This window comes from Gossypium raimondii, chromosome 12 (genome assembly GCF_025698545.1).
Source record: "Gossypium raimondii isolate GPD5lz chromosome 12, ASM2569854v1, whole genome shotgun sequence".
Lineage (NCBI taxonomy): Eukaryota > Viridiplantae > Streptophyta > Magnoliopsida > Malvales > Malvaceae > Gossypium > Gossypium raimondii.
The window spans coordinates 18512681-18526462 of NC_068576.1; the positions used below are offsets into that span (position 1 = coordinate 18512681).

The window sequence follows — 13782 nt, forward strand, 5'->3', positions numbered from 1 at the left end:
GAGAATCATGTAAGAGCAGATATAGGACATCACCTGTGTCGGACTCAATTTAACCAACATCATCTTAGTTTTGCTTCTTTCAAAACTTCTCCTGCATTTTATATATGGAGTCGTGTTAAGGATTCGGGTCGATTTGTGCAATGTTTTCTGGGCATCTACTGGCAACAACACCCAAGCTCAATGGGAACACCTTTTCCCTCACTGTGCTACTGAAACAAACCTTCGGTATGCATAGTGTGGCAGCTAAGCCAGTCAAACCACAACGCAGCTTATATTCTATTTTCGGTTCAGTTTGACATTTGAGTAGTTAACTAGACAAGCAGTGGAACAAAACAAGAATATGCACAAATTTATAACATAAACCATAACAGGCACGTCAATTGAATATTGCCAGAGTGCGGTTCAGTAAGAGAAGTCGGTTATTCTTTTCATCTCTGAACAGTAAAAGCAGTATAAAGAAGGAATCCATCCTAGAACCACTAGTACCGTGAACAAAATGCTTTGATGCATACCAGCTTTTCCTCCATTGATGATTTCTAGCTCGAATAACATCAAGACGAGAAACAACAAATGCTTGAACACAGTTTAAGAATCTTCAAAGGCAAACGGATCCTTTTTTTTTTTTGCTCTCAGAAACCACCAGATTAGACAAATTTTAATAAAGATATTCAACTAAGTCGAGTTGTTCTCATTCTCTTTTGCAGCAGCCTCTTCTTGCAGCTTCTTTCTCCAGTAATCATCAAGTGGAGGTCCGAATATTGCCTTCCCAGAAATAACTCCAATTCTGCAAAATCCAAATAGTCATTTACTTCAACAATGAAAACAATTACATGTAAAATCGCATTAAGCCTCCTATAAAGCTCTTAGCCTATCATACATGGCAACAATAAAGGTAAATACAAAGTTGGAAAATTTGGTTCCTTAAAGCACTAAGACTACCGAAAGAAATTAAGCTAATTTGGCAAATTGAGAACTTAAAGCTTTTAGGAAGCATCGAATTGAACTACATATACCATTTGAGAGTCATAAAGCTAAGAATAAAACCAATTCCAGATAACCTATCCGTTTGCATTTAACAAGATTCTGATCTTCTCAAAGATAATGTTGCACAATCCTCATATAGTAAAGTTTATAAACAGTAATCTATCAGGAAGAATTCGTGTTTAGCTGCCATTGTTTCGAAAGTTCCCACCTGATTGTAACTGAATAAACTTTTAATGGGTTTTCCCAATCAGCTTAAATTCAACACTTCAACCCTCCAAATCAAATACCCAATGAAAAAATAACAAGAGATATGAGTTCTATTGAATTAAATTTGATAAGGGAACATTTCTATGAATACATAAATCAAAGAGTATATTATCTTAAGAAATAATTTCTTTGGCTTTTTTTCTTCTAATTTTCAGATTTCAAAGCTGGGTAACAAGCAAACAAATATGGGAAATCCAACTAATATAAAAGAAATAAATTGAAAAAAAAAAAACACCCAAGAAAGCCAGAAAGCTAGATAATGAAACTTACATGACTGCTCCAATAACCATAGGGAAAGAGAGAAACTTGCTTCTTCTAAACATTTCTTTCCACCTCTGTTTTTTTTTATATCGTTTGTTAATCTTAATTTCCCTTCCTAAAAAATTGGGGAATCGAATTTTGTAATCGATTTCAGCTACGGAATTTGATGTGGAAGCTATTATCCTATTATTTTCTTCTCTTCCAGCGTTTCGGCTGAACAATCTGAGTGTCTCTTCGTAATTTCCATTCATGAAAGAAGAGGCAGGCTTTCAAGCCCATTATTAGTAGGGTAGCCCAACAATCATAGCCCTCTGATTTAAGCTACTGGATCCAACTCATTGTCACCCGGGCTATTGCTTACATTACATATATTGGTATTCACTATTTACCACGTAATAAAATAATTAAAATATTCTACATTTATTAGGGGAGTATAAAATTCGATTTGATTCAAAAAAATTAAAAAAAAATTGAATTTAGAATTATTCAAATCAAATTAACTGAGTTAATTGAATCGACTCGATTTCTTTTTCAAATTTCGAGTTCAAACCAAGTTAAATTTTTAAATTTGAATAATTCTAATAATTCGAATAAACTAAATATTAAATCATTTTACTTCTCTTCTCCTCAACCCCCTCTCAAAAGTCAAACCCTTTTACTTTCCTCCAAAAATTTTATTTCCCCAAACCCTAAAAACTTTTTCCTTTTAATTTTCCCCCAAAATTTTAACTTCCTCCTAAACCCTAATAACTTTTTTTTGAATTTATGTCTACTATTTATATTGTTGATTTGCTTAATCATGCTGAATCTTTATCAATTTCTATTAAAATTGAATTATTAACGATGACATAAAATATTTGTTTAAAATTTTTGTTGGTATCAATTTCACATTTTATCTTTAAAATAACTTTTATTAAAAATTTATACTTTTTATATTTAATATATTTTTAATTTCAAAATACATGTTGACAAGAATAAGAAGATAACTGAAGCAACTAAATAAGCAAAGAAGCTAACTTGTATGTAAAAGATTAATATATAATTATGAGGGAATGAAAGTTAATAGCAAATTTGATTACGGTAGGTAAATTTGATTATGGTGGGTGGCGGTGGTTATAAAGACCCAAAATTATTTTTTAAAATTTAACTTGAACAAATATATTCGATTCAAATTACATCTCACTTGACTCGATTCGAGAAAATTTTAAATCGAGTTAGGATGATAAAATAAGATTCGTTAACTCGATTAACTCAAAAAAAATTATTCGATTCAACCGAATGCTCACCCCTAACATTTAATCCCTCACTCCTAACATTTACTATGCGAGTGAAAGTAACAAAAATAATATAAATATATTTAAAAAATGGTTTTAAAAATGAATTACTGATAACGTACTAAAATGTAAATTATTTTGTTAATTGGATTTTTGTTGTATTGGCAAAGTTAACTTAGAATATTATGCATCCAAGTTGAAATAAGTAGTTTTTATTAATTATTTTAAATAAATTAAATTACTATATCTTTAATATATGATTTTTGTTTTAAAAGTTGGACATTTGATGCTTTCTTAATTGAGTTGTACTCGATTAATTCATAATATCAGTTTAATAAGAGGTTTAAACAAGAGTATAAATAAAAATAAAATAAGAATATTTTAATATTTTAAAATGGTGTAATAAAACTGATTAGAGTAATAGTCGGAGAATAATTAGAAATCGATTAGATCGAAAATTAGCACGGAGTGGTTAAAATAATTAAAAAATCGATTGAACTAGATTTTTTATTTTCTTCTTAAGTTTTTAATTGAACTAACTAGATGTAGAATGTAATCCTGATGATAATTTTAAATTTATGGATTTATTAGATATACATTTACTAATATATTTGAAATAACTAACTACCCATAATTTTATATCTTTCCAATATATAATAGAGATTACTAAATTAAAATATATTTATAATTGAGAAGATAGGAAGGAAAAGAATCTCGCGTACTAATTAAGACTGTCTTAGAAAACGGTCTGACTATTGGCTTCATCAAAATAAAATAATTTTTAAGACATTCAGGTAAATTCCTATTAAGGACCAATCCTTTCTTAAATTATTTAACATCATTAAATATCTATTTTAAATAAAAACACTTTTTCAAAAGTCAAAAGCTACTTATTTATGAGTATAAATCTTTTGGTTTGAGAGTATAATTTTAATTGGGAATTATCCTTGGCATGCTAATTAATTAGATCATCCTGCAATGAAACCCTTTTATGAATCTTTTGATATCAATGACTCAAAAGGTTGTTGGAAGTCAACAAAATATGAACATGACATGCAAATTTAGGGTAAACAGAAGCCAATATTAGATTAAGAAGATGCAGTAGTTCACCATTTTTGACTTCTCCCTACTTTGGGAATTATTTGAGAAGAAAAATAATAATGATTCCTTACTTCTTTTTGACCCTTGTATATCATTGCAATTATTATTTCTTAATTTCCCTTTAAACCCTTCTTCCTACAAAATTTCAAACTGAATCATGATTTTGAACTTGGCGTATGCAAATCATTTTAAAATAATAATGAATCATTTATCTATTTATTCAATTTCCAAAATACCTGCAATATTTTCAAATTTCAAATTTATAAAAAACCTATATGTCAAATTTAAAATTGAAAATGTTTTTATTATTTTTAAAAAATTAAAAATTTCATATTATTATTTTAAAATTAATATATATCTAACTTAATAAATACATTAAAATTTCTAAAATTTCTTATCGTTAGATTAAAAAACAAATTTAATTCTAAACAAATAGTACAATCTATAAGAAATTCTTTTTGGAGTCAATGTGAAATGATTTATATATCTTGTCCTTCTAAATAAAAGAAAACACGACGACCCAAAACTGTGAACTGTCTCCTCACATGAGAACTATTATATATTTTTCTCATGGAAAACCGAGAAATAAAATACCTTATATTAAAAATTAAATAATTTTTTCTCAAATTTATAGATTTGATAGATTCTTATTTAATATTAAATATTTTTAAAAAATTATATATCAAATAAAAATTCAAATAATATTTTTCAAATTTATATTTCCTCCTATAACATAAGGAAGCTGGCTTGAAATTTAAACACTGTTGTTTCAGGTTAATTCATTTAAATATGTTGAAAAGAAAAATAAATTGAGAAATTAGGGTTTTTTTTTTTGAAAATTTACTAATCTATACTGTTTTTGGAAAGAGAAAATAAAATGCACCCTACATGACGCACTTTCACTTATCTTGCAGGGAAAACACACCCTGTAGGACGAGTTTTCTTTTCTTTTATAAAAACACTTCTATGTGGCATTTTCTATCCAACGGGAATATTTCCTAACAGGCAAAAATTCCAATGCCAATGAGACTCCAACAACCATAATTTTCCTTATATAAAACCCTCCAACTTTTATTATTTTCAACTCAACTCTCAATTTTCACAATTTGATTCTCAATTTCTTGTTCTCGATTTTTTATTCTAAATTCCCAATTCCCAATTTTTAATTTTTTTTGTCTAAATCCTTTGATTTTATTTTATTCATTCTTCGATTGCAAATCAACTTACTCATTTAGATGAAAAGCACATTTCCAACATTCAATTACAAATTGTAAGAAAATATTATTAAATTATTTAATTTTAATCACTTAATTATTTGATGTTAAGAAAATTTATTAAATTATTTAAATTTAAATAGTTAATTATATGACGTTTAGATTATTAATTTTTTATGTTTATACATTCAGCCCAAAGATCGGACTTTGGAGACGTACATAAACAACTTAAACAAAGGTGTACCAAAGGTCATTCATGGACACTTGCGAGATGCAGACTTTTTATACGTGCCTCGCATGCTCGAGGGGGCTAAATTGGATCCCCCACCCATCAGTGTTTTGGTCGAGAGATGGAGATCAGAGACACACACATTCTATCTTACCTGCAATGAGTGTACAATTACACTCGAGGACATTAGTTTATAACTCGGTCTACTGGCCGATGGGGATGTCGTTATGGGGCTAGTTGTTAGTGTCGATTGGAGCGCAACATGCGAGCAACTGCTAGGGAAGGTACCAAACAAGTTTAGGGGTAGCCGAATCGAGATGAGATAGTTGGAGGACAACTTCCAACAAATTGAAGCCTCTGCGAGTGACGTTGAAAAGGAACAATTCTTGCACGCATTCATCTTGAGGTTGATCGGGGGTCTTCTAATGCTAGATAAATCTCGCAATCTGGTACATTTAAGGTGGCTACTACTACTATCTGACTTGAAAGAAACGAGACAATTTAGTTGGGATCGGTGATGCTGGCAACATTGTATCGAGAAATGTGTCAAGCGACGATACTGGAAAAAGCTAAAATATGCGGTTGCATGCTCCTTTTTTAATCGTTGGCATGGTATCAACTACCATTTCGACGCCCCCGAGTGTAAGTCCCTTACGAATTCCTACTCGTATATGGTAAATTTTATTTGATAAAATTGTTACGATTTAGGAATTTTTATTCTTGTAATTTTGAAATGACATATTTTTTGAGTAGGTGGAACAACCCCGCAAGTCACAACGGTATACTGACCGAGCTGGAAGACATCCGACTAGCTTTAGATCAACAAACTGAAGAGAAGGATAGTTTATGAATTTCAAACTTATCGATTTTTTATTCTGGCATTTGAAATTAAATGTTAGGCATGTGTTGAAATTTATAAATTTATACAACAGTTTGTATGGATGCCATATGCGGATCTGAGGATTCAAAAATGTGTCCCGAACGAATTTTTAGCCAACCGTAGCATCTGACATGTGAAAGTCATTGGTCACTTTTGCAACAATTGAGATGCAAGAATCTGACCGAGTGATGTAGTTTTTCGGGTATACGTAACGTATTTCGCGGTAACCTCAAAAGCTCAATAACCTATACAAGATTGACATGAGGGGGAGACTCGAGGAAGATTGGGCAACATTCACAAGAAGTATATCGAGATTTGACAGAACAAGTATGATTACTTACCAATGCGTGAACCATTTCTCACGCCAGAGTTGGCGACATATTTGGGTTACATGGATTGGTTCAGGCATCACAGGAAGCCGTATCTACTGTCGGCTTCAAAAAGAAGTAAGCAACGTCACTGTAGGAAGTCAAGACGAAAGCCCATCAATCCCAGGTCTGGAGAAGATGTCGCAGAGGGATCGACATCTTCTCCACATGTACACAAAGACCTGATTGCAGTGCAACCTCCCGGATAGTATGGTTCATTTATTCTTGTCAATCACCCATTTTATTTAACATCATCGTCACAGCACACACAATCATTCCCCACATCTACACCTTCAACTTCGGTTTAATTTTCACAAGCCCAAAGTCCCAAAGGAGCTACCAATCATTCCCCACATCTACACCTTCAACTTCAGTTTAATCTACACCTTCGACGTGCACATGAAGACGAGGCCGAAGTCCCAAAGGAGCTACCAGCCCAAAGAGTGTGACAGAACCTTAGGCGTACTCGACACTCACCCGGTTGTGAGACACATTCCAGACATTGATCGTGTTGTCTATTTGTAATTTTCTGAAGTTGTTTACTTTTTTTACATTCGCAATTTACACTTATTAAAAACATACATATCTTGTTTACTACAATTGGGATGTATGTATATGAGTTTTTAATATAAAGATTTTGAATATGTTGGGCCATGCTACAAACATTGTAATTCTTGAAGGATTTAAATGAAATTTCAGTAAATTAATGCTATATAGTAATGTGTAAGTGTTTGTGTGTCTTTTAATTAGCACTTCTCATTGATGCTTTCGGGTTGTGTGGACATGTTGGCTTCGTATTACATCAGTTCCTGCAATAACTGCATAACCTCGGTTGGTCTCCTCACTCCTAAATATCCATATTGCCTTGTTCCTAAAGTGTGAGAGAGGAAAACACAATGGTGTTTTAGTATAATCAAGTAATTCGATGGACATGGATAAAACAAATTACTTGATTATATTAAAATGTCACTGTGTTTTTCTTCCTCATGTTCTATTTTTGTGGTGTATAGCATCCTTCCTTAATGATGAGAAACTCATTGTCGTGCTCACATAACCACCATCAACTACAACCCCATTTATGCTCCATCTCTTGACAACAGAACGTTCGATGAACTGTTTGTTTATTTAGTTAAATAAACGAGTATGAACAAAATTTTTATGTTCGTTTAATCAATGAATGAACACAAATAGAGGTGTGTTCAGTTAGTTTATGTTCACAAATAAGCTCGTTTAAAAGCTCGTTTATTGGCTTGTTTATAAGCTTGTTTATTGACTCATTTATTTATTAATGATATTTTCTTATAAAAATATTAAAATAATATCTCCTCTTTTTTTGAATGCAATACTGAACTGGATAGAATATAAAAACAAAAAATACAAAGGTAGTTCAAAAAGCCTAAAGACAAAATAGAAAATAGACCCAAACTAAAACAAAAAAAATAGACCCAACCTACACAAAAAATAAAAGAAAAAATGAAACGACTCAATCTATCCAGTCAACTGGCAACTGACCTCTATCAAATCATCATTAAAGCGCATTTAATGCTTTCGCCAGATAACAAGGGAAGATATCAGTTTCTAAGAAGAAATCCCCCAAAACGTTTGTCTGTTACCCATTGCTTTTAAAAAAACTCTCCCCTTTCCAAATCAGTCCGGAACGCCACCTACCAGGTAAATATCTTCCCCCTTTTCTAGACTTGTTTTAGCTAGATGATGAGCAAGGGAGTTCCCCAATCTTGAAATGTGCCGAAAGTTAATCTATTGAAAGCGTTCTTTGTATTGTTGAATATTTGTGACAATAGCCTCGATCTCCGATTTTTCTTTACTAATTGATTTAGCTTTCTTGATTATCGTCAAGGAGTCGCCTTCGATTGTCACACACTCTAGTCCCAACCGAAGGCCTAACCGCAACGCCCGAGCCTCCGCAGCAAGCAGAGAATAAATTACTTTGTGCCAGATGGTCATAGAAGCCATGATTTCCTCCGATGAGTTCCTTGCCACCACCCCAAAACCAGATCTTGCCTGATGGGGGTCAAAAGCACCATTGAAGTTGATCTTGCCTAAAACCCATGTCTCATGAACAGTCCTACGGGTAAGAGTTTTCTTTTCTAAACCATCTAGTTCTCTTAAATAATTAGTGTTTTAGTCTGAGATCTCTTTTCCTAACATATTTTTCCTTTCATGCATGAGGTGATTTCTACTTATCCGGAGTGCCCATAGACCACAACAAAAAAGCCTACATTGTTTATTGGTGGTAGTTCGAAAACCTAGATAATCCAATCCCAAGAGTTACTATCTGAATTATTTAATATCCATCAGATATTTTTTTTGGAAAAGAACATGTTTAAAAAATGTAGCGGAAAATAAATTTAGGAAAAACCAGAGTTTTAAAATTATTCCAAAAGCAAGATCTTGATTATGATATTTAAAGTAATAAATACTTAATTAGAATTGTACCTTTTTGATTCATCTAGGATGAGCGCTTCAACCGAGTGGTCTTCTCCGCTATCCTCAAGCTCACGTCCGCCGAGTATGGGCTCGCTTCGAATCAGAAAAATTTTCACAAAAATTACCAGTGGGGTAATTTCGTAATTTCTCTAAACTTTTTGGTCAAGTTGTAATTTAGAAAAATATCTCTAGAAATTTTCTGGAATAATCTCTTCAGATAATTTTCTTTCTACAACTTTCTCTTGAATTCAAGTGTATGTAAATAATGACCCATTGCTCTCTTTATATAAGGAGAGTTTAGAGAGCTCACCTATAATTAAACTTAACCACTTAACATTAAATTAATATAATATTTATCAATAAATATTTATCAAGATAAATATTAAATTAAATTTAATATTAAATCTTATTAAAATAATAAAATGTTTATCTACAAAATAATATTAAATTAAATTAAATATTAAGATAATCAATTTAATATTAAATTAATAAAATACTATTTAGATAAGTATTAAATTAAATTTAATATTAAACTATTAAAATAATATTATTTTTGGAATAATCTGAAATTAAATTATCTGGTGGAATTCCAGTAAGAGTGTAACCCTTTCACTGCTCAACCAAAGACGACCAAGCTGTCACTACCACTCGAGATGTTGTCGTCACATACCACCAAAGATCGCGTGTTCGGTGATGCAAAGTACACCTTTACAAAGACTTTGAGCCGGTTTGGCTACTGTCGGTTCTGTTTGGGTCAACGACGACTTGATCGGTTTAGTCTAGCCACCGGTTGAACCGTCAACCCGATTTCACATACCGGGCCTAGTTCGACCAATTTTTGGGTCTTAGTATCGGTTTTGGGCTCTCAGGCCCAATTTACGATCTCAGGTCCAATTTTCAAGTTCAATTACTCATTGGGTCAATCGTCTAACTTGAAAATTAACTTCCAAAAATATCATATTAATTTTAATTGATTTGATTAATTTAATTTTACTTTATCAAAATTAATTTTTCAAAAAATCACTTAGATTTTCCAAATTAATTTTTCAGGAAAATTCTTTCATCAAATTCTCTAGTTAAACAATTCTTACGACCATCTAATTTAATTCCACATTGAATAAATCGACTCAATTAAATTATTCCCAAACTAGTAGAATTTTCTTCTGATTCAAATGCAGTCCGATCGAGCTTTTATTGAGCTAGCGGAGGGACCAATCAGACATATACAATTAGGCTCTAGTGATCGCAATTATGTCCAGAAGCATCGTTCTGATAATTCGCAATTACTTAATCATAGAGTCATTTCACAATAAGTACCATGATTGAAAATGCCTTATTGTATACTCTTTACGAAAGCAATTCATCCAACTGTTTTGTCTAATAACCTCGTCATGTGTGTGATATCCTTGATTCCTTTAAGTTAAATCTATTCACTCAATACAATTCTATTTTATCTCATTGTCAGCATTATGTCTTCTTAATGATTAATATGATCACTGTCAACAAATGACTGTGATAAATTGCTCGTTCGAGAACTAGCAACCCATAGCCACATTCCATATTTATCAATCCACACAATGCCAATGATAGGATATTATTAACTCTTAATTGAGTTATGAATTCCACTTTTGCTAGTAAAGCCATGTCATACACAAGTCATGTACCCAACATACCGACTATGGGCTCGATTATCTTTAGATCATAAGCCTCCACTTATATTAAAGCACATGAGTTACATACGTATGGTTAGTGACTAACTCAGAATTTAGGTAAATCACACCATAAACGCCACAAGTGAATTAATTCACAAATGGATTTAGAATTAATTCATCTTGGATCCAGTCCAATGTATTATTCTACCAATGAATACATCTATGTCTCTACTCGTGGAGTTAACTGCTCCGATAGCCAAGACTGGTCATCTCTCCAATTGAAATTGTAGATGACATAATAATCCTTCTCAATATTTGAATCAAATACTCACTTTGACTCTTTTACGAGATTACAAACTCATTTAAATTATCTATGAAGTAAGTTGTCTTTCTTGCAATGTAAACGTTATTTACAATGTCACTTATCTTCAGTTTGAACTTTAGACAATCAATGAGCTAATATTTGCTTGTCACAATTTTGCTATGCATGCAAAATATAAAAGACAGAAAATATAAAAGACATAATAGTGAAATGTGAAATTAATTTTATTTATTTATTCATCCTTCAAATAAATAGAAAATAGTTACATGTTTACTACAATATGGGCACATTTCCCAACAAAATTCAAACTAACCCATGTCTCCACTGTAACAGGGCAGTCCCATAGCTTAGACACTGAGTATTCACTGCTATTCTTTTGTAGCTTAGATTAGCTAAAGTAGGCATATAATTCCATGATAACATCCAAATTGTAGTTTTTTTATTTTTAGAGGTATATGTAAGTTCCATAGCTTTTTGTAGAAGTGACTAGGATCTGGTTGTAAAATATTATCACTAGGAAATATATATATATAAACGAACATGTTCGCGAACGTTAAACGAACATGTTCACAAACACTAAATGAATCGAGCACGAACAAACCAAATAATAATTGAACCAAGTTCGAACATGATATTAAAAATTTAAACAAACACGAACCGAACATGAACAACTTCAAAAATAAACAAACGAACACGAACATAGTCTTTTTTGTTTGAGCTTGATTCATTTACACCCCTAGTTGCAACGCGATCCAACTTCTCAGGTGATGGCTCCATGCTCACATGCCAGATGAAATTTGTAGGTGACCTAGCTCCACAGCACCATCGTAAATTCAAACATACCTTAAAACTATAACAATGTTGATCTCAAACACAGGAAAAGATAAATCTACAAACTTCTAATTTCAAACTACAAAAAAAAAGAATAGAATCATTTTTATCAAAGTGAAAACGCATCCTACAAGGAGCGTTTTCATTGATCTGGTAGAAAAAATGCGCCATGTAAGAAGCGTTTTTTAGGAAAGAGAAAAAAATGCATCCTATAGGATGCACTTTCTTTGCCATATCAGTGACAATACATCCTATAAGACGCGTTTTCTTTTCTCTCTCCAAAATAAAATAGATCGATAAATTTTCATAAAATAACATAGTTTCTCAAATTTTATTTTCTGTATATTTAGATAAATTAATAAGAGATTAATGGGAATTTCAACCACAAGTCAAAGTGAATCCCACTATTTATTTTAGTTAATGTTTGTTTATAAGGGCAGTATTTATTATCACGCATACAAAGCTTTACAATTATTTATGTTTAACGATTTAATTGAAGTATTTATATTTAATATGTATTTAAATATAAGTCAAATATAATTTTTAAATATATAAAATATTACTAAAGATTTTGTTTTTGAAAGGAAAATATTACTACTTTCAAAAAGAAAAAGAATATATTACAAAAGAATGACACATTCTCATAGCCGATTGTGTGGTAAGATTGTGTAAAATGATTAGTACATATTTTTGCCATCATGGTTCATGCATTTTCTCCAACACACACACAAAAAAATATAGCAAAATCATTAAAAGAAAAGTGACCAAATGTAGCATTTGAAAAGGAAATTCTTAAAAGACTATTTTATATAATTAAGCTTGTAATCCTACAATGAATATTTATAACGTCACAAAAGATTATTATTTATATATATTTTTATTTTTAAATATTAATTAAATCTCTTAACTTGTGGAGTTAATAATTATTTATAAGTATATTACCAAAGTTAACCAAAAATATGAGCAACTCCAACCATATATTTTCAAAAAAAAAAAAACCCAGAAGATTGAAGAAATATATAATGAAGCAACAAACACAAATTAACTTGAGTGATTATTTAAAATTTAAAAGACCATGTCCATAAATTCATAAAAAGCTCTCATGGCTTGTGATTCTGAGTATAGATATAATCAACATGAGCAGCAAGAGTTCTTCTCATCAAACATTCTTCTTCTCCAACTCCTTGGCAGCTATCTTCAACAGCTTCAATCGACTGCTCAACCTCAGTCTCCACCACAGTAATACCCTATCAAAATCCCAATTCATCAAATAAAGCTTTAAGGGAAAAATAATAAGCAAAACTCTGTCAAATTTAACTCACCTTAGCTTGAGTTTTGGTAGGAGACTGGTTAGGGAAAGCTGGACCAGAGCGGGCGGCAAAGGATAGAGTGGAAACGAGGAGAAGGGTTAAGAAGAAAAAGGTGGCAAGTTTAGCCATCTATCTTTGCTTTAATAATTAGATGAGATTGATTAAGGACTTATAAGGATAAAGAGAGAATAGGGTGAAGAGAGTGGTGGAGGTGGTGGCAAATATATAGAGAAATGAAAGGGCTGCAAGACAACGCGTGTGTGTGAACTAATGAGGTGGGGAGGGAAGACTTCTCAACTCTCATAAATGAAGCTGATAAATTGATTTATGAAAGACAAGAATGTTATAAAGTTTGGAGTTTAAGTTGACTGGTTTACATTGTTATCTTTAAAAACTAATATCTACTATCAGTTGTTGGTTTTTGTTTAGGAATTAGGAAAAATAAGAAAAGGTACAATTTGTACGGCTACTGGTAAGGCAACATTTCCAAGAGAAATAATATATGCTTTAAATGGGAATACATGGTTGGAACTCGGAAGGAATGAAACTAATTTTTTTTTCCAGATTTTGAAATTGATATTTTTAGAAGAATCCCAATTTGAATAAAATTAGTGTCTAAAACAAATAAAAACATGTAATTA

The 13782-nt window shown here is 31.5% G+C and overlaps 1 protein-coding gene and 2 long non-coding RNA genes across 4 annotated transcripts; 1 reads left to right on the forward strand and 2 right to left on the reverse strand.

Annotated features, from left to right (window-relative positions):
• Positions 1 to 323: 323 nt before the first annotated feature.
• On the reverse strand, positions 324 to 1743 carry LOC105763469 (uncharacterized). The gene is made up of 2 exons (XR_001124257.2): positions 1522 to 1743; positions 324 to 784 (listed from the first exon to the last, which is right to left on the reverse strand). It is a non-coding gene; the product is annotated as an uncharacterized LOC105763469 (long non-coding RNA).
• A 6197-nt stretch (positions 1744 to 7940) lies between these two features.
• Positions 7941 to 9247, forward strand: LOC105762371 (uncharacterized). Of its 2 annotated transcripts, XR_001123869.2 has the most exons (3): positions 8094 to 8249; positions 8437 to 8670; positions 9053 to 9247. It is a non-coding gene; the product is annotated as an uncharacterized LOC105762371 (long non-coding RNA). The 2 variants fall into 2 exon arrangements; XR_008191858.1 differs by having other exon boundaries at positions 7941 to 8249; positions 8437 to 9247.
• Positions 9248 to 12851: 3604 nt separating this feature from the next.
• On the reverse strand, positions 12852 to 13425 carry LOC105762372 (phytosulfokines 3). Its single transcript, XM_012580207.2, has 2 exons — positions 13154 to 13425; positions 12852 to 13078 (listed from the first exon to the last, which is right to left on the reverse strand). Exons 1-2 carry the CDS (start codon positions 13268 to 13270, stop codon positions 12932 to 12934), a joined length of 264 nt encoding a protein of 87 aa, XP_012435661.1. The 5' UTR covers positions 13271 to 13425; the 3' UTR covers positions 12852 to 12931.
• Positions 13426 to 13782: the final 357 nt, after the last annotated feature.